Source organism: Nomascus leucogenys, chromosome 22a, assembly GCF_006542625.1.
Source record: "Nomascus leucogenys isolate Asia chromosome 22a, Asia_NLE_v1, whole genome shotgun sequence".
NCBI classification, from domain to species: Eukaryota; Metazoa; Chordata; class Mammalia; order Primates; family Hylobatidae; genus Nomascus; species Nomascus leucogenys.
In genome coordinates, this window is record NC_044402.1 from 128200865 (window position 1) to 128221034 (window position 20170).

Below are 20170 nucleotides of genomic sequence, written 5' to 3' on the forward strand. Positions count from 1 at the left end.
ATGGCTCCTAATGGTGTCCCTCCCCCACTCTACCCGACCCCAAGACAGGCCCCGGTGTGTGATGTTCCCCACCCTGTGTCCAAGTGTTCTCATCGTTCAGTTCCCACCCTCAGTCAGAACATATGGTGTTTGGTTTTCTGTCCTTGCGATAGTTTGCTCAGAGTGATGGTTTCCAGCTTCATCCATGTGCCTACAAAGGACATGAACTCATCCTTTTTTATGGCTGCATAGTATTCCATGGTGTATATGTATCACATTTTCTTAATCCAGTCTGTCATTGATGGACATTTGGGTTGGTTCCAAGTCTTTGCTATCGTGAATAGTGCTGCAGTAAACATACGTGTGCATGTGTCTTTATAGTAGCATGATTATAATCCTTTGGGTATATACCCAGTAATGGGATGGCTGGGTCAGATGGTATTTCTAGTTCTAGATCCCTGAGGAATCGCCACACTGTCTTCCACAATGGTTGAACTAGTTTACACTCCCACCAACAGTGTAAAAGTGTTCCTGTTTCTCCACATCCTCTCCAGCATCTGTCGTTTCCTGACTTTTTAATGATTGCCATTCTAACTTGTGTGAGATGGTATCTCATTGTAGTTTTGATTTGCATTTCTCTGATGGCCAGTGATGATGAGCATTTCTTCATGTGTCTGTTGGCTGCATAAATGCTGTCTTTTGAGAAGTGTGTGTTCATATCCTTCCCCCACTTTTTGATGGGGTTGTTTTTTTTCTCATAAATTTAAGTTCTTTGTAGATTCTGGATATTAGCCCTTTGTCAGATGGGTAGATTGCAGAAATTTTCTCCCATTCTGTAGGTTGCCTGTTCACGCTGATGGTGGTTTCTTTTGCTGTGTGGAAGCTCTTTGGTTTAATTCGATCTCATTTGTCTATTTTGGCTTTTGTTGCCATCGTTTTTGGTGTTTTAGTCATGAAGTCCTTGCCCATTCCTATGTCCTGAATGGTATTGCCTAGGTTTTCTTCTAGGGTTTTTATGGTTTTAGGTCTAACATGTAAGTCTTTAATCCATCTTGAATTAATTTTTGTACAAAGTGGAAGGAAGGGATCCAGTTTCAGCTTTCTACATGTGGCTAGCCAGTTTTCCCAGCACCATTTATTAAATAGGGAATCCTTTTCCCATTTCTTGTTTTTGTCAGGTTTGTCAAAGATCAGATGGTTATAGATGTGTGGTATTATTTCTGAGGGCTCTGTTCTGTTCCATTGGTCTATATCTCTGTTTTGGTACCAGTACCATGCTGTTTTGGTTACTGTAGCCTTGTAGTATAGTTGAAAGTCAGGTAGCGTGATGTCTCCAACTTTGTTCTTTTTGCTTAGGATTGTCTTGGCAATGCAGGCTCTTTTTTGGTTCCATATGAACTTTAAAGTAGTTTTTTCCAATTCTGTGAAGAAAGTCATTGGTAGCTTGATGGGGATGGCATTCAATCTATAAATTACCTTGGGCAGTATGGCCATTTTCATGATATTGATTCTTCCTATCCATGAGCATGGAATGTTCTTCTGTTTGTTTGTGTCCTCTTTTATTTCATTGAGCAGTGGTTTGTAGTTCTCCTTGAAGAGGTCCTTCACATCCCTTGTAAGTTAGATTCCTAGGTATTTTATTCTCTTTGAAGCAATTGTGAATGGGAGTTCACTCATGAGTTGGCTCTCTCTCTGTTATTGGTGTATAGGAATACTTGTGATTTTTGCACATTGATTTTGTATCCTGAGACTTTGGGCTGAGATGATGGGGTTTTCTAAATATACAATCATGTCATCTGCAAACAAAGACAATTTGACTTCCTCTTTTCCTAATTGAATACCCTTTATTTCTTTCTCCTGCCTGATTGCCCTGGCCAGAAGTTCCAATACTATGTTGAATAGGAGTGGTGAGAGAGGGCATACCTGTCATGTGCCAGTTTTCAAAGGGAATGCTTCCAGTTTTTGCCCATTCAGTATGATATTGGCTGTGGGTTCGTCATAAATAGCTCTTATTATTTTGAGATATGTTCCGTCAATACCTAGTTTATTGAGAGTTTTTAGCATGAAGGGCTGTTGAATTTTGTCAAAGGCCTTTTCTGCATCTATTGAGATACTCGTGGTTTTTGTCTTTGGTTCTGTTTATATGATGGATTATGTTTATTGATTTGCATATGTTGAACCAGCCTTGCATCCCAGGGATGAAGCCAACTTGATTGTGGTGGATAAGCTTTTTGATGTGCTGCTGGATTCAATTTGCCAGTATTTTATTGAGGATTTTAATGTCGATGTTCATCAGGGATATTGGTCTAAAATTCTCTCTTTTTGTTGTGTCTCTGCCAGGCTTTGGTATCAGGATGATGCTGGCCTCATAAAATGAGTTAGGGAGGATGGCCTCTTTTTCTATTGATTGGAATAGTTTCAGAAGGAATGGAACCAGCTCCTCTTTGTTCCTCTGGTAGAATTTGGCTGTCAATCTGTCTGGTCCTGGACTTTTTTTGGTTGGTAGACTATTAATTATTGCCTCAATTTCAGAGCCTGTTATTGGTCTATTCAGGGATTCAACTTCTTCCTGGTTTAGTCTTGAGAGGGTGTATGTGTCCAGGAATTTATCCATTTCTTCTAGATTTTCTAGTTTATTTGCATAGAGGTGTTTATAGTATTCTCTGATGGTAGTTTGTATTTCTGTGGGATCAGCGGTGATACCCCATGTATCATTTTTTATTGCATCTATTTGATACTTCCCTCTTTTCTTCTTTATTAGTCTTGCTAGCAGTCTATCAATTTTGTTGATCTTTTCAAAAAAGCAGCTCCTGGATTCATTGATTTTTTTTGAACCTCTTTTTGTGTCTCTATCTCCTTCAATTCTGCTGTGATCTTAGTTATTTCTTATCTTCTGCTACCTTTTGAATGTGTTTGCTCTTGTTTCTCTCATTCTTTTAATTGTGATGTTAGGGTGTTAATTTTATATCTTTCCTGCTTTCTCTTGTGGGCATTTAGTGCTCTAAATTTCCCTCTACACACTGCTTTAAATCTGTTCCAGAGATTCTGGTATGTTGTGTCTTTGTTCTCATTGGTCTCAAATAACATCTTTATTTCTGCCTTCATTTCATTATTCACCCAGTGGTCATTCAGGAGCAGGTTGTTCAGTTTCCATGTAGTTTTGTGGTTTTGAGTGAGTTTCTTAATCCGGAGTTCTAATTTGCACTGTGGTCTGAGAGACAGTTTTTTATGATTTCTGTTATTTTACATTTGCTGAAGAGAGCTTTACTTCCAATTATGTGGTCAATTTTGGAATAAGTGTGATATGATGCTAAGAGGAATGTATATTCTGTTGATTTGGGGTGGAGAGATCTGTAGATGTCTATTGTCTGCTTGGTGCAGAGCAGAGTTCAAGTCCTGGATATTCTTGTTAACTTTCTGTCTCGTTGATCTGTCTAATGTTGACAGTGGAGTGTTAAAGTCTCCCATTATTATTGTGTGGGAGTCGAAGTCTCTTTGTAAGTCTCTAAGGACTTGCTTTTTAAATCTGGGTGCTCCTGTATTGGGTGCATATATATTTAGGATAGTTAGCTCTTCTTGTTGGATTGATCCCTTTACCATTATGTAATGGCCTTGTCTCTTTTGACCTTTGTTGGTTTAAAGTCTGTTTTATCAGAGACTAGGATTGCAACCTCTGCTTTTTTTTTGTTTTCTGTTCGCTTGGTAGATCTTCCTGCATCCCTTTATTTTGAGCCTATGTGTGTCTCTGCACGTGAGATGGGTCTCCTGAATACAGCACACGGATAGTTCTTGACTCTTTATCCAATTTGCCATTCTGTGCCTTTTTTTTTTTTTTTTTTTTTTGAGACAGAGTCTCACTCTATCACCCAGGCTGGAGTGCCGTGGCGCGATCTTGGCTCACTGCAGGCTCCGCCTCCTGGGTTCATGCCATTCTCCTGCCTCAGCCTCCCTAGTAGCTTGGACTACAGGCACCCACCACCACACCCAGCTAACTTTTTGTATTTTTAGTAGAGACGGGGTTTCACCATGTTAGCCAGGATGGTGTCGATCACCTGACCTCGTCATCTGCCTGCCTTGGCCTCCCAAAGTCAGTCTGTGTCTTTTAATTGGAGCATTTAGCCCATTTACATTTAAGGGTAGTATTGTTATGTGTGAATTTGATCCTGTCATTATGATGTTAGCTGGTTATTTTGCTCATTAGTTGATGTAGTTTCTTCCTAGCATCAATGGTCTTTACAATTTGGCATGTTTTTGAAGTGACTGGTACCAGTTTTTCCTTTCTATGTTTAGTACTTCCTTCAGGACCTCTTGTAAGGCAGGCCTGGTAGTGACAGAATCTCTCAGCATTTGCTTGTCTGTAAAGGATTTTATTTCTCCTTCACTTATGAAGCTTAGTTTGGCTGGATAGGAAATTCTGGGTTGAAAATTCTTTTCTTTAAGAATGTTCAATATTGGCCCCCACTTTCTTCTGGCTTGTAGAGTTTCTGCTGAGAGATCCACTGTTAGTCTAATGGGCTTCCTTTTGTGGGTAGCCCGACGTTTCTCTCTGGCTGCCCTTAACATTTTTTCCTTCATTTCAAGCTTGGTGAATCTGACAATTATCTATCTTGGCGTTGCTGTTCTCAGGGAGTATCTTTGTGGCGTTCTGTGTATTTCCTGAATCTGAATGTTGGCCTGCCTTGCTAGATTGGGGAAGTTCTCCTGGATAATATCCTGCAGAGTGTTTTCCAGCTTGGTTCCATTCTCCCCGTCACTTTCAGGCACACCAATCAGACGTAGATTTGGTCTTTTCACATAGTCCCGTATTTCTTGGAGGCTTTGTTTCTGTTTACTCTTTTTTCTCTAAACTTCACTTCTCGCTTTATTTCATTCATTTGATCTTCAGTCACTGATACCCTTTCTTCCACTTGATCAAATCAGCTACTGAAGCTTGTGCATGCGTCACGTAGTTCTCGTGCCATGGTTTTCAGCTCCATCAGGTCATTTAAGATCTTCCCTACGCTGTTTTTTCTGGTTTGCCATTCGTCTAATCTTTTTTCAGGATTTTTAGCTTCCTTGCGATGGGTTCGAACATCCTCCTTTAGCTCGGAGAAGTTTGTTATTACCGATCTTCTCAAGCCTACTTCTGTCAGTTCGTCTAAAGTCATTCTCTGTCCGGCTTTGTTCCATTGCTGGTGAGGAGCTGCAATCCTTTGGAGGAGAAGAGGCACTCTGGTTTTTAGAATTTTCAGCCTTTCTGCTCTGGTTTCTCCCCATCTTTGTGGTTTTATCTACCTTTGGTCTTTGATGATGGTGACCTACAGATGGGGTTTTGGTGTGGGTGTCCTTTTTTTTTTGATGTTGATGCTATTGCTTTCTTTTTGTTACTTTTCCTTCGAACAGTCAGGACCCTCAGCTGCAGGTCTGTTGGAGTTTGCTGGCGGTCCACTCCAGACCGTTTCCCTGGGTATCACCAGCAGAGGCTGCAGAACAGCAAATATTGCAAAACAGCAAATGTTGCTGCCTGATCCTTCCTCTGGAAGCTTCGTCTCAGAGGGGCACCCGGCTGTATGAGGTGTCAGTCGGCCCTACTGGGAGGTGTCTCCCAGTTAGGCTACTGGGGGGGTCAGGGACCCACTTGAGGAGGCAGTCTGGCCGTTCTCAGATATCAGACTCCATGCTGGGAGAACCACTGCTCTCTACAAAGCTGTCAGACAGAGACGTTTAAGTCTCCAGAAGTTTCTGCTGCCTTTTGTTCAGCTATGCCCTGCCCCCAGTGGTGGAGTCTATAGAGGCAGGCAGGCCTTGTTGAGCTGCGGTGGGCTCCACCCAGTTCAAGCTTCCTGGCCACTTTGTTTACCAAGTCAAGCCTTAGTAATGGCGGGCACCCCTCCCCCAGCCTCTCTGCCGCCTTGCAGTTCAAGACTGCTGTGTTAGCAGTGAGCAAGCCTCCATGGGTGTGGGACCTGCTGAGCCAGGTGCAGGATATAATCTTCTGGTGTGCCGTTTGCTAAGACCTTTGGAAAAGTGCAGTATTAGGGCGGGAGTGTCCCGATTTTCCAGGTACCATCTGTCATGGTTTCCGTTGGCTAGGAAAGGGAATTCCTTGACCCCTTGCGCTTCCCGGGTGAGGTGATGCCCTGCCTTGCTTTGGCTCACACTCTGTGGGCTACACCCACTGTCCAACCAGTCCCAATGAGATGAACTGAGTACCTCACTTGGAAATGCAGAAATCACCCATCTTCTGCATAGCTCGCGGTGGGAGCTGTAGACTGGAGCTATTCCTATTCCGCCATCTTGGAACTCTCTTCTGGGGCTTTAGCTTTTTTAAAAACTGTAATATTAGATAGTAACTCTCACTAGGAGATTAGCCTATTGTGGCCTAATTTTCAGATTCTATGATATTTAGTGTTTTTTTTCCCCCCCAGAGCCCTTAAATCTAATTAATAGAGGTAAAATAATTTTTAAACCCAAGTGCCTGTCAACTGATGAAACCAAATGTTGAATAGTTATACAATGACAAATTATTTGATAATAAAAAGTGATGAAGCATTGATACATGCTACAACGTGGATGAACCTTGAAAACATTCTGCTGAGCAGAAGAAACTCATCACAAAAGGCCACATATTTGTGGTGGCCATTTGTATGAAATGTCCAAAATTGGAAAGAAAAAGTAGATCAATGATTGCCAGGGGGTGGTAGGGTTTTAGTAGTGGTGGGGCAGCATGCGAAGTGACAGCTGATAGGTATCATATTTCTTTTGAGGAAGATGAAAATATGCTAAAATTAGATTCTGATGGTGGTTGTATAACCCTGTGAATATATTTAAAGAATCATTGAATTCTATACTTTAAGTGAATGAATCGTGTGTAGTATGTGAGTTATATTTCAAAAAGCTGTAAAAAGCCTAAAAAAAGTTTAGAGCAGTTCAGGACCAGGGCTTGGGGGGCATCTTTGTTGCAGATTGAGGTATAGTGATTAATATTGGTTAACAGTCACTGTTGGCTAAAAGTCAGTTTTTGCCAGTGCATTTTGTGAAACATGTCTCCTGTAATGTTGTTAGCAAAATTCGGTGGAAAAGTGTTCTGTGTCTAAATACATGTGAGAAATGCTGGAATAAACACAATTTAACCAATGTCATTAATGCAGGACTGCTCTGAGCCTGTAAAGTGCTTTAAGAAAGTAGATAAGGCCCGGTGCGGTGGCTCACGCCTGTAATCCCAGCACTTTGGGAGGCCGAGGCAGGCAGATCACGAGGTCAGGAGATCGAGACCATCCTGGCTAACACGGTGAAACCCCGTCTCTACTAAAAATACAAAAAATTAGCTGGGCATGATGGCAGACGCCTGTAGTCCCAGGTACTTGGGAGGCTGAGACAGGAAAATGGCGTGAACCCAGGAGGTGGAGCTTGCAGTGAGCCGAGATCACGCCACTGCACTCCGGCCTGGGTGACAGAGCGTGACTCCGTCTCAAAAAGAAAAAAAAAGAAAGTAGATAAATATAAGGGCCACATTAATTTTTCACAGGCCCGTCTCCCTCAGTTAACCTTTCTTTTTGTATTTGGAACACAGTGACACTTTTTTAAGTTAGCAAGAAAGTTACATTCATTGAGTATTTATTGCAAAGCACCCTAATTCGTTATTACATTTATTCTTCACAGCAGCTTTGTGAAGTATAGATACTATTATCTCTATCCCTCCACCTCATTTGCAAATGCGGAAACTGAAGCTTATAAAATAAAGTAACATCATGCGGCCAGAAAATGACAGAACCACAACTCAGAACCATTCAATTTTTTAATCATTCTTATGCCTATTTTAAAAGTATTCTAATTTTAAATCCGTGGAAATATATTTTAGACACACTCTTACTTCAGTTTGTTAAAACGAACAAACAAAAGGTTCTAGTATTTAACAATTTAAGTTTACTTTCTATTAATTTTATATGTAACCTGTCTGTCCTCAAACATGCCAGGTGAGTAAGATCTGTACAAGATGCCATTTCTTTTTTCTGTCTTCAGCCATTGTATTTTAACCTGTAAATACTGCTTACCTTTCTCTTGAACTGGAATATTTAATAATTTTTCCCTTGTAATACTTAATTAGTTCATTTGAGTTATTTGTGTATTTCTAGTTAATGTGCTGATTTGTAAATAAAACAATCTAGCATTGTTCATGCACTCTCTCCCAAGACTTGGTTTTGATCCTAAATGTATATGCTGGATAATCTCATATGATCCTATGAATAGCATATTTAGATGTAGCTTATGATGCCTACAAAGCGTTTTTTAATGACTGTAAAAAAGTTGATGCCTATTTGTTTAAAAAATTGATTTCATCACTGTTTCTTATTTTGTTATTTATTATTCTAATCTCCCTTTATTTTAAACAGTATAAATATTACAGTGTCATGAATATAGTTGAAATTAAAAGCCTTATTTTGTGAATGTGTTTTTGTTATATATTATGCTACCCCCTTAGCAACAGTACGCTCGAATTTTATAACTTTTTAATGAAACAAGTATACTTTTATTTTAACAATAGTTATCTATAAATTAATTGACGTTGGTCTCTTTATGGCTTTCCATAAGGCCTTTCTGGAGCAATGCATTCTCAAGTGTTTCCTCACGCTCATTTTGGTAGGTGGCCACAATTAATATCTAGATTTGTGTGGCAATTTGTCTACCTGCTTGTGGAAGCTTCTGCTAGTGTTCTGGATCCCTGCATGTGGAATTAAGTTTTTTTTCCATGTTTTAAAATGGAGTGAGCATGGATGTGTGGCATTGGGATTACATTGTATTTAAAATTACATGGAAATATTTTTAGTGATTTATGTGTAAATGCTGAAAAGCATTACTGCTTACCTACATGGTCATATTAGAATGTTAATAGCCATTTTGATTCGTTTTCTTGAGTTTGAATTCATGGTACTTTGAGTGACGCCTTCTTGATATACCAAACCATTTTACTGCATTATTCCATGGAGTTTGGTTTTGCTTAACTGTATCCAAGTTTTGCTTTTAAGTGCTCTCTTAAAGTGATTTGTCAAAGTTATGTCAGTGCATTGTTGTCTGTTATGAAGCCCTCCTGTTACCCTTGCAGTGTGCTTATTATTCTTTAATTCACCTGCTTCCCAATGGCCTGTTTTTCCTTTTTTTTGCATCAGTAATAAAAAAGTAATTTTTTAATATTCTAATTAGGTTCATTGAGCAGAATTGCATTGTTACAAACATTACGACTACAGGGATTACTTTGGGCAACATCTATAACTTGTTTTTCAGCTTTTTAAAAATAAAAGACATTCCATGTAATATTTTTTAGTATTTAATTTCTGTGCCTTAAGTCCATGAACAAATTGGTAAATTTGTTAAAATCAGGAAATTTAGTGAATTTTCATGGTATTTTGATTGCATCATGCTAAGAATATTTCATTATGTAATTACTAATAGTCTCTATTTAAAGCAACATTATTGGCTCTTATTTTACTGAGACCCTTCCTAGAACACATAGTTGGAGGTTTTGTTTTTAATATTCAGTAGTAATAAATAACATACTGTAAGTGAACAGTAAATGGGGAAATGATGGCAGCATTCCACATATGTAGCAGTTGTTCACACACATTTCTCCTGACGTGGTAATACTCTGTCCACCAAGTAATACCAGCTAGGCATGGCAAGCCAAGGAAGAATACAGTAGCATTGAACACTTTAGCCATTTATTCTGCATTCTTCCTAAGAATGCCTATTTCACTTCTAATATTTGTGGATTTCACACTAATTTTGATAGCTCAGTTGCCCTAACCTTCCTTCAGTCTTGCAAAGCTGTCTTCATTTACCTTCCGTAAGAGGGTGGGAGTCCGTGTGTGTGTGTGTGTGTGTGTGTGTGTGTGTGTGTGTGTGTGTATGTATGGAATTGATTTAATAGGAAAATGTCCTTTTAATTGTGTTAGTGTTGTTAAGAGAATTTCTCTCTGTTTCTCTGGCTGTAGTTACAAAGCTGCATAGGTTCTGAGTGGTCTGCCTCTAACTAACCGTTTGTCCTATAAGTCCTGTTCTTTTTAGTGAACTATTTTTCAGCGGTTTAAAATTTTTTTTTCCAGGAACACATATTATGTTATGACAGATACTTCAGTAGATAAAATTTTGACTGTTATTTTACTGCATATAGCAAAACAAAACTAAAAACAAAAAATGTATACTAGTATACATATTAATTGCATGATCTTTAAAACACAAGACTGCTGTTTAGACTTGAATTTATAATTTGAGAAATTTTCTTGGGATTTCAAACAACAGCTTTAGTAGTTAGTTTCATTCTGGTTATTGTGTTTTAGAAGAATAAAATTTCTACAGGTTATGTTAAACTGTGTAGCGCTAAAACTCATTGTTACCTTTGTTGGAATTTTGGAATTAACCCTGCCTTTAATGTACATCTTAGTATTTTTCAAGGTAAATGATGTCTTTTTTACAATGTTGTGAGAAACTAAACATATCCTGTTGTATGTAACTGATCAGCCCTTCTCTTCTGTCAGCGGCAACCTTTGGCACTGCATCCATGAGCATGCCCACGGGATTCGGCACTCCTGCTCCCTATAGTCTTCCCACCAGCTTTAGTGGCAGCTTCCAGCAGCCTGCCTTTCCAGCCCAAGCAGCTTTCCCTCAACAGACAGCTTTTTCTCAACAGCCCAATGGTAAGATCTAACATCTGGCGAGCTGTAAGTTCATTTTATATATCCTTTTTATATCATAATGTTGTGTGCTTGGGCAGAAAGACTTTTCTAAAAAATACTATAGTATTATCTACTGAGTGTTTACACAAAAATAAAAGCCTTTGGTGATTTGGACCTCAGAAAGCTAAGTGATTTTACAAGTTTTTGTGAGCAGGTTACAATTTATGGGAAATCAGTGATTATGTAAAGAGCATCCCGTCATTCTCAGAATTTCTGTTGCCTTTTTCTGATTATTTTGTGTTACGTGTTCTAATATGCCTCTTGATTTTAAAAGGAGAATTTATAGACCTAGAATGTTGGGATTTTTTTTTCCTTTCAGCACAGAAATGTGTATCTTTTTGTGTGTGAAACAGACTACTTTTCTAATTTGATAGCTATACTGTAGTTAGAGTTTGTTATTTGATTTTAGGAAGAGACAAGAAGATTAACTCGACAATTTTACCTATTTCTGTCATTTGCTCCAGTTTGAAGTGCGTAGATACGAAGAAGTTGTGATTCTTGAATCACAACTACGTGTTTTCTTTCTTTTTTTTTTTTTTTTAAAGTAAGTGGTTATTTAAAAATCTGAAATATGGGCCGGGCGTGGTGGCTTATGCCTGTAATCCCAGCACTTTGGGAGGCCGAAGTGGGTGGATCATCTGAGCTCGGGAGTTCAGGACCAGCCTGACCAACATAGAGAAACCCCGTCTCTACTAAAAATGCAAAATTAGCCAGGCATGGTGGCACATGCCTGTAATCCCAGCTATTCAGGAAGGCCGAGGCAGGAGAATCGCTTGAACCCGGGAGACGGAGGTTGCGGTGAGCCGAGATCACCATTGCACTCCAGCCTGGGCGACGAGCGAAATTCCGTTTCAAAAAAAAAAAAAAAAAAAATCTGAAATATGGACCCTGAAAGAGCCATAAATAATAAAAATATTTCCTACAAAATACTGTGATGTTTAACATACAAATCATTGTGTTGTCTGCACAGCCTGTTCCAGATAGTCACAAGCTCGTCTAGTAATGAAATCCTATAAATTTTAGTTATTGAGACAAGTTAGAATGAAAGAGCTGAATGAAAGTTCTCTTGGCCAGGTGTGGTGGCTCACGTCTATAATCCCAGCCCTTTGGGAGGCCAAGACAGGTGGATCACTTGAGTCCAGGAGATTGAGACCAGCCTGGGCAATGTAGTGAAACCCTGCCTCTACAAAAAAATACAAAAATTAGCTGGGCGTGCTGGCATGTGCCTGTAGTTCCAGCTACTCGGGAGACTGAGGTGGAAGGATCACCTGAGCCCTGGAGGTTGAGGCTGCAGTGAGCCATGATCATGCCACTGGACTCTGGCCTGGGTGATAGAGTGAGATCCTGTCCCAAAAAAAAAAAAAAAAAGTTAAGACATGCTACAGTAAGTTTGTCTTTGGTATCTGAAAGAGCTTGAGGCCTAACAACTTAACTTTAATATTTTATTTTTGCTGCTCTGGTAGGAATGTCTCTGAAAGTTATTATGAGGCTTTCTAAGCATCAGATTATCTCTTGAAGGTATAGGTTATAATTGGTGGTTCTGTTTTAACAAGGTGCAGGTTTTGCAGCATTTGGACAAACAAAGCCAGTGGTAACCCCTTTTGGTCAAGTTGCAGCTGCTGGAGTATCTAGTAATCCTTTTATGGTAAGCAAAATTTTAAATTAAGTACTTTATAAGTTGTTAAATCTTATTTTCAAATTAGGAATAGCAGGATGTTAATATTCCTAGATGGTATTTGGTGTTATATTGATATGAGTGACATCATAAGATTGTACAAATTGACACAGAGCCATTATGTGTGATCCTTTTCTGACCTTTTAAAAAATTAGTTGCAAATCAAAGCATTGATAGTTTTTAAAAAATTAGTTGAAATCAAAGCATTGACAGTAGTAGATCAGCTATTTTATAATATGAAACTTATCTGCTTTCTTGTCAAAATAACACTTTATGAGAGGCCCTAGGAATTAGTCAACATAAAAAAGAGGTCTTAAGAGTCAGAAGTTTTGTTTGAATCACAAGTGCTTTTCTAAGACCATTCTAAGATTCTTCTCAGAATCTATTACAAGAACTGTATGAAATACTGGATATGAAAGACATAGTACAGTTCCTGACACATACTGTGTTTGCTATAGCATATTGCCAATAACAAATATTATTGCCAATAATTTAAAAAATAATTCTTAAACAAAAAGTCTAATTAAAAAAAATTAAATTCAGTTTAATGTTTTTATATTTTGTACATGCACTACTTTTGTTTCTTTATTTATTTGTCTTATGTTTTCCTTTAGACTGGTGCACCAACAGGACAGTTTCCAACAGGAAGCTCATCAACCAATCCTTTCTTATAGCCTTACATAGACAATTTACTGGAACGAACTTTTATGTGGTCACATTACATCTCTCCACCTCTTGCACTGTTGTCTTGTTTCACTGATCTTAGCTTTAAACACAAGAGAAGTCTTTAAAAAGCCTGCATTGTGTATTAAACACCAGGTAATATGTGCAAAACCGAGGGCTCCAGTAACACCTTTTAACCTGTGAATTGGCAGAAAAGGGTAGCAGTATCATGTATATTAAAATTGGCTAATATTAAGTTATTGCAGATACCACATTCATTATGCTGCAGTACTGTACATATTTTTCTTAGAAATTAGCTATTTGTGCATATCAGTATTTGTAACTTTAACACATTGTTATGTGAGAAATGTTACTGGGGAAATAGATCAGCCACTTTTAAGGTGCTGTCATATATCTTGGAACGAATGACCTAAAATCATTTTAACCATTGCTACAGGAAAGTTACAGAGTCAAAATTGGAAGGTTTTATTCATTCTTGAATTTTTCCTTTCTAAAGAGCTCTTCTATTTATACATGCCTAAATTCTTTTAAAATGTAGAGGGATACCTGTCTGCATAATAAAGCTGATCATGTTTTGCTACAGTTTGCAGGTGAAAAAAAATAAATATTATAAAATATGCTATTGTTTTTGTGTTCTTGCTGCAATGCCTTTACCAAAGTGGCCTTAAATATGAGGAGTGAATTGAGAACATCTTGAATTCTTAAAAGACTTCTTAGTGACTTTTTATAAAAAGGCCATGTAGAAAATTTATTAAAACTACTGTGACTGCTACATTCAGGAATATGCCAGTGGTAAAGCATTTAAATGTAGCTTGTCAGATTTACCATAATCCTACTAATTTCTTTGCAGCTTATTAATTTTGTGAAATTTGTATATATGAAGAATTTGCATGTATGTGTATTTACAAATTTTTCTAAGTATCTTGAATTCTCAGACTGCAAAAGGCCTATTTTAACTATTGATTTTTTTAAAAAAAATTTGTCTTTGAATGTATTGGAAGTAGACATGCATTAACTGTGACATTATTGCACCTGTTTTTTTCTTTCTTTTTTTGGGCAAACTGATATTGTCTATAGGATATTTGTTTATGTTTGTTTTTTGGCGGAAAGAAACTGGAACTCAGTGTTACCTTAAAGTGATGGAATACTTTGTTTTAAAGGAAAAGATAATAAGTTTAGTTATATCTTTTTGTTAATATTCAAATGAACTCGTTTAAGTATCTATGTACAGTAATGCCTCATTCATCTAGAGGTAATCTGGCAGTTTTGTGAAAATCCAACACAACTCAGAAACTTGGAATCGTTTTTTTAAAAAATGCCTCTGAGCAACCCATATAAGTCACAAAGTCTGTGTGTTAGAGCTTATGCATTTGTTTTTATGAGAGATTTTAATAAATTTAATTATTTGCTTGTCCGGACTATAGCATATTAGCTGTTTAGAAGGGATGGCTTGAAAGGAAGGAGACTGAAAAAAACTCTGAGGAGCATACACTGTCCAAGGCCATTAGTGTAAGGACCGCTAGCCGGCCTAGAGGACATCACTATGCTACATCATCTGATGATCGTTCTTTATTATGCCTCTAGGTAATTAAGTAAAGGTGAAATTGCATACACAGATATGTAGTACATATTTTAAAAGTTTTATCTTAAATTGATTAAAACTTTTTAAAAAGCTTTGGTATTAAAAGAGGTAAACATCAGTTTCCTCAAACATTTTATTCATGTTGAATGCCTTTTTGCAATGATGACTGAGTTGTTATCATAGTATTTTAAAACCTGTACAGTGTTTTAGACTTGTTAAAACATTGCTGTCTAGTGTACATCTAGCTAAAAGTGTGGTTTATCTAAACCGTTTTAATAAGCAAGATGACTGGGAAATCTCTGCCCCTTTTCTGAGCAGTATGCCTCTTCTTTTAGAATTAAATGAATGCTGCACAGGTCCAGATGTGTGTTGATGTAGACTTGCAATGTCTCCACATTTTGGAGGACTTCCTCAGCCCTTTTCATAATATATTTGAATTTCTGTTTTAGATTGTATCGGGTCCCAGTTGATTCATGTGTACAAAGTTATGCTACCTAGTTACAGGCCATTACCCAAATATCCTACCAGGCTTTCCATCTGAGTAGTAAATTAAACAGTTGTTATCAAAATAATTTTAAAGACTATTTCTTTTTCTGGGTAACTATTGAAGTTTGTAATTAAATGGGAGCTCTTACTGACTTTAAATTAGCACTTACAAAATAAAAATGTTTAGTTCAAGAAGAGACCCAAGCTGGGTATGGTGGTATGAGAGCCTGTGAGTCCTAGCTACCTGGAGGTGAGGTGGGAACATCACTTGAGCCCAGGAGTTGGAGGCTGCAGTGCGCTACGATCACACCACTGCACACCAGCCTGGGAATAGAGTGAGATCCTATCTCTAAAAAATGAAAAAAAAGAAGAGAGATAGCTTTAAAGTGGTTTGTCTCGTGATATTCACTGTTTATTATTAAGGAAAATCAGCTTTCGTTAGACTTTTACATTCAGATTTATTCTAGTTTTATATAGACCATCAAAATTATGTTGAGTACTAAAAAGGAGAAAAAATCCTGGAAGGTAACAAGGCTGAAGACCTTCAAATTTCCTGGCTTACTGGTTTAGTCACATCATTTTTCCTGTTCAGGTATCTGCAGCTGTCCCTTTTCAGGAAAGATCTGTTTTTAGGATGGCAAACTTTTGACATAGTTTAAAGACATTTTTTCCTCATTTTTTGAAATAGAGAATATTTTATTATTTTTGTGAAAATAGAGTTTTGGTTATCACTTTCTTCCTTAAAATAAGTCCTTCTGTTAATTTGTAAAAGCACATTAGTGCTTTACCTGTGAAATTCCCTGCCCCCTGCACACACACCCACTTTAGTACAGTTCCCGTCAATTGGCAACATGGAGAGGCTGACCTGGCTGCTGCTTTACCACTGTACCAACGTCTCTGGAGCATTTTAGTTTCAGAACCTTAACACTTATGAAGATCCCCAAACAGCTTTGTTGATATAGCTTGTATCTCTGAGAATTCACTGTATTAAAATTAATACTGAGATATTTTTCAAACATGTTTATTTATTTAAATATAACAGTAATAAACTAATAACTTGCTAACATAAATACCATTTTTGATAAAAATAACTTTTCCAAAACAAAAACTAATGAAAACAGGAACATTGTTTTACATTTTATGCATTTAAAAAAATCTGGCTTAATAAAAGCAGTGAGATTTTCATACTGCTTTTGCATTCCAACTTAAAAATTACACAGCATACACACACTGGAAAACTCCACTGTGCACTTGTGAGATCATGAGAATGAAAACTGTATAATGTCTCAGTAGTACAATGAAAATAGTTTGACTTTTCACAGCCTTTCAAAGAAAGGGTTGTAGGGGCCCTTAAGGGTCTCCAGACTCTTTGAGAACCACTATACTTTAAATTTGTGTATTTCTAGAACAGTATTTACTTGCAGGGCAAACATAACTACTTACTGGGTTTTTTTTGTTTGCTAGTGAGAAGAACTGAAATTGCAGACTTTTTAACACGAATTCAAGGTAATAGTAGCAGTGGTATTATGGGCTGTGTATGAGATAGTCATTTGCAAAACAGTTTTCATATTTCATCTCTTACAGTCCCTGCAGTGGACCTATACTTTTAGGACGAAAGGAGCAAAGCATAGAGAGGTTAAGCTAGTGGCAGCTTTTGCTCTGGGGAATAGATTTGGATTAAATGCTATCACATTTATATATGAATGCATTCTTTCTTAATATTTTGAAATTCTGAACAAGTTACGTTCTATATCTTGTATATCTAAAAAAACTTTAATCACTTGAATTCCTTTCATAATTTGATGAAATCAGTACAGTTTATTCTTGGATTTTTTTTTTTAACTTTAGAAGTAAATTAATATGGTAACTAGTGGAGCGTGCTTTAAATTGAAGACTCATCTGAAGTATCACAGACTCCTGTTTTTTAAAGCATTCCACCTTTATTGATACAGTTTGTGGCCTATATACTTTTAAAATTTACTTTTTAAAAGGTGGTATTAAAATTTGTATTTAATTAACCTGTTGTATTCATCCTCATTAGTTAAGTTTTTCTTTTTATATTTTAAAACTTAGTGACATTAAACTTTTCACGTGGTTGTTTGTGAACAAATGAATATATAACCACGATGTAATCCAGTGTTGTGCTGCTGAATGTTTAACAGCCATCTTTCATGAAAGAAAAAAGGCCCTGTTTTGTAGTGTTTACTAATATTTATGGTATAAATACTGTCTTCATGGTGATTTTACCTGTCAATCTGATGTCCTTAAGTGCAGTTTGATGAAAGAGATAGCCAACCAGTGGCTCTCCCAAGCCTTTGCAAACCAGCCTCAGCACAGCAAAGGACATACAGTTCCACAACTCATTAATTAAATGTATTGGTCATTTGATGATTATATCCAGTATTTGAAGAGCTTTTATATTGTTAATTCATTTAGCAAGCATTTGAACACTTGCTTATTTTTAGAGATATACTGGGCTCTGAGATATTTAATCTGCAAAGACCCAAGTATTGTGAACCTTGGTTTTAAAAAGTCCAATTATTGTGCTCTTTATAGGGGTTGCACATTCAAGGCTTACACTGAATTGTGTCTGCAGTTCTGTTTTGTGTGACCAGCACAGTGTTTTAAAATGTTGCATCCTGAATCCATCTTTTTAAAATGGGACATGTACTCTTAAGGTGGCCACTAGCTTACCACTCCCAATTTTTCTTAGTCTCAAACATTCACATGCTTTTCAAAGCCTTTGAGTTGGCAAATCCTGAATATATAGTGAAGGTAGGAAATGGCTCTTCTTATGCCACATCTTAGTCTGATTTTGAAGTCAGTTGTGTAAGTTTGGGCTGACAGTGGTATTTTCCAGTGAAGACTATTGCCAAGAATGCATATCATTCTGCTTATTTTATTCTAGTGGATAAAAATTCAACGTATATTTAAGTGTATTTTTGACATCTGTGCTTGTCCAACACAGGGCTATAGGGACTGATGAAAAGAGAATGTTATGATTTGAGGTTTTATAAAAAAGAATACAAGGATCCTGGATAAAATATTTTAGATGGTGATTAAAATGCCCATAGATTAATTTTTTAATTGGTTCTCTGAAATCTTGAGATGTTATCCAAGTTACAATTTAAGCAATGAGAGTAAAATTTGAATTCTAAATTCTCAGCATCTTCCCTCAATCTTGAGTGGAGAGACAGAGGAAGCAGACGCCAAGGAGCCTTCTAATTTTGACTATATGATCATTAACTAAAGGCAGCAAGGGATTGTAAACTAATCTTATATAGTCAATGTTTCATAGAATGCTTTGGTTACAATCAGGTTTTTTAAAGACTTTAAAGGTTTTTTGTATGTTATATGCTTATGATTTCTAAAAATTATGCAGTATACACAAAGGGCATAAAGTCAAAAAGTATGTCTCCTTCTGTGACTTTATTCTCACACCCCAGAGGTATATAATTTCTTGTATTCTTGTATAGTCTTTAAGAAATGTTATCATTTATTTTATATATGGCTCTCTCTATATATGCCTCTTCCTGTTCTTCCTTATTTTAAATGTTCAATTTTGTGACTTGGTTCTTGTTTAACTTGGTTGTCTTTCTATATTGCCACATCCAGCTCTAACTCATTATTTTAATGTCTCCAGGATTCCATTATATGGATGTCCCTTTGGGAGAACATTTGTTTATAGACTTTTCTACTAAAAATATTGTTACAATGATAATATCCTTATGCATATATGAAGATTACTCTTGATTCTGCCTGACTGGAAACTTTATTAATAAAGTAGACATCATTCTATTTTGAGGCTCACCAGCTGTGTAGGTATGATCTTGTGCTTCCATTTAAGAAATTCTTTCATTTAAAGAAGAAAAAAAAATCTCTCTAATTGACTATCTGAAGATATATGAAAAATCCTATGCTTTTAAATTAAACTGTTAAGGCAATCAGTTCATTGAAAGATTGTGCAAGTTCACATCTATTTTGCACCTTAATTTTTTCATTGTCCCTACTCATGACTAAAAAGTGCATGGCTTGGGGCTATACTTTGTTTTGCAATTTGTTGGTATTGTGCCTTTCCTTATCTACATTAGCTTAGACTATACCTTATTTTTAAGAAGGGAAAGTGGAAATTAACTATGGCCAAATCTATTTTGGCACAACCAAATTTGTTCATTATTCAAAATTAGCTTCCTATGCTTTGGAAAAAATGTGAGTTATTACTCTGAAAGTTCTGATTCTGATTCCTCGTGGTTTGGAGCTCAGAAATTTCTTAACATGTCTTTGCTGTTAGTCAAGCACAGGATTTGTTTCCTGCAAAAGTTTATTTTCAATGAAGAATACTTGTCCTAATAGCTGATAAAAAGTACCTTTGCACTTTAAATCCTAGGAATAGGGAACAAGGAAACTTACTGAGAAGTTCAAAAGAAAGAATAACAGGACCTTCTAGTCAGCAGGGCATGTTTGGAAAATGTTAATACGCCATGATTTTTGAAGACCAATTTTAGTTCAGGAGGTAGTTTTAAATATTGGATGAAAACGTACAGGGTGTTCAGTATTCATTTCTGAAATACTTTAGTATAATAGATAAATTTGGTTAAGTTCTTGTTCATTGTGAAATACTGTTGGAAGAATTTTTTTCAAAATAAAGACTTCTGAATTTATGTACCATTTGGGAATAGCCTCTTTCATTTAAATGAGTGTCAAATCTGGAAAATTGGAAGAATATTTGTTCCTTTCATCACTCACATTATACATTCCTGTAAAGCAGCTCATGCATTTACTTCCAGCTTAACCTGTTTTCCATTAATAACTTTTGCCATTTTTTTCTGTATTTTTAAATTAAAAAGTCTTCATTTTTAAAAAGCAGGATCTATTTGTTACTTAATTTGCAATTTTTTTTTCAAAGATGAATTTTTTTTTTCCTTGAGTACATATTGATGGAAGTTGGTTTTAAGAAAGCATTGTAATGGGATTTTACTTGCCTTACTACTGTTGCAATTTAGAAGGTAAATACTGAACTGTGTTTGTCACATCCCTAATCTTATTTCCCTGTAG

The 20170-nt window shown here is 36.7% G+C and overlaps 1 protein-coding gene across 7 annotated transcripts in view; it reads left to right on the forward strand.

Moving 5' to 3' along the window:
• AGFG1 (ArfGAP with FG repeats 1) overlaps nt 1-19783 on the forward strand; it is a 95025-nt gene extending 75242 nt beyond the window's left edge. For 2 of the 7 annotated variants that reach the window (XM_030802426.1, XM_030802428.1), the window contains 4 exons: nt 8551-8598; nt 10491-10649; nt 12242-12333; nt 12978-19783. In XM_030802426.1, the coding sequence (XP_030658286.1) occupies nt 8551-8598; nt 10491-10649; nt 12242-12333; nt 12978-13037 (359 nt within the window). In that variant the 3' untranslated portion in view covers nt 13038-19783. Of the gene's footprint in view, nt 1-7620; nt 8599-10490; nt 10650-12241; nt 12334-12977 lie in introns of those variants that run through there. The other 5 variants (XM_003274708.4, XM_012501382.2, XM_030802427.1 and 2 more) reach the window with 4 other exon arrangements.
• Nucleotides 19784-20170: the final 387 nt, after the last annotated feature.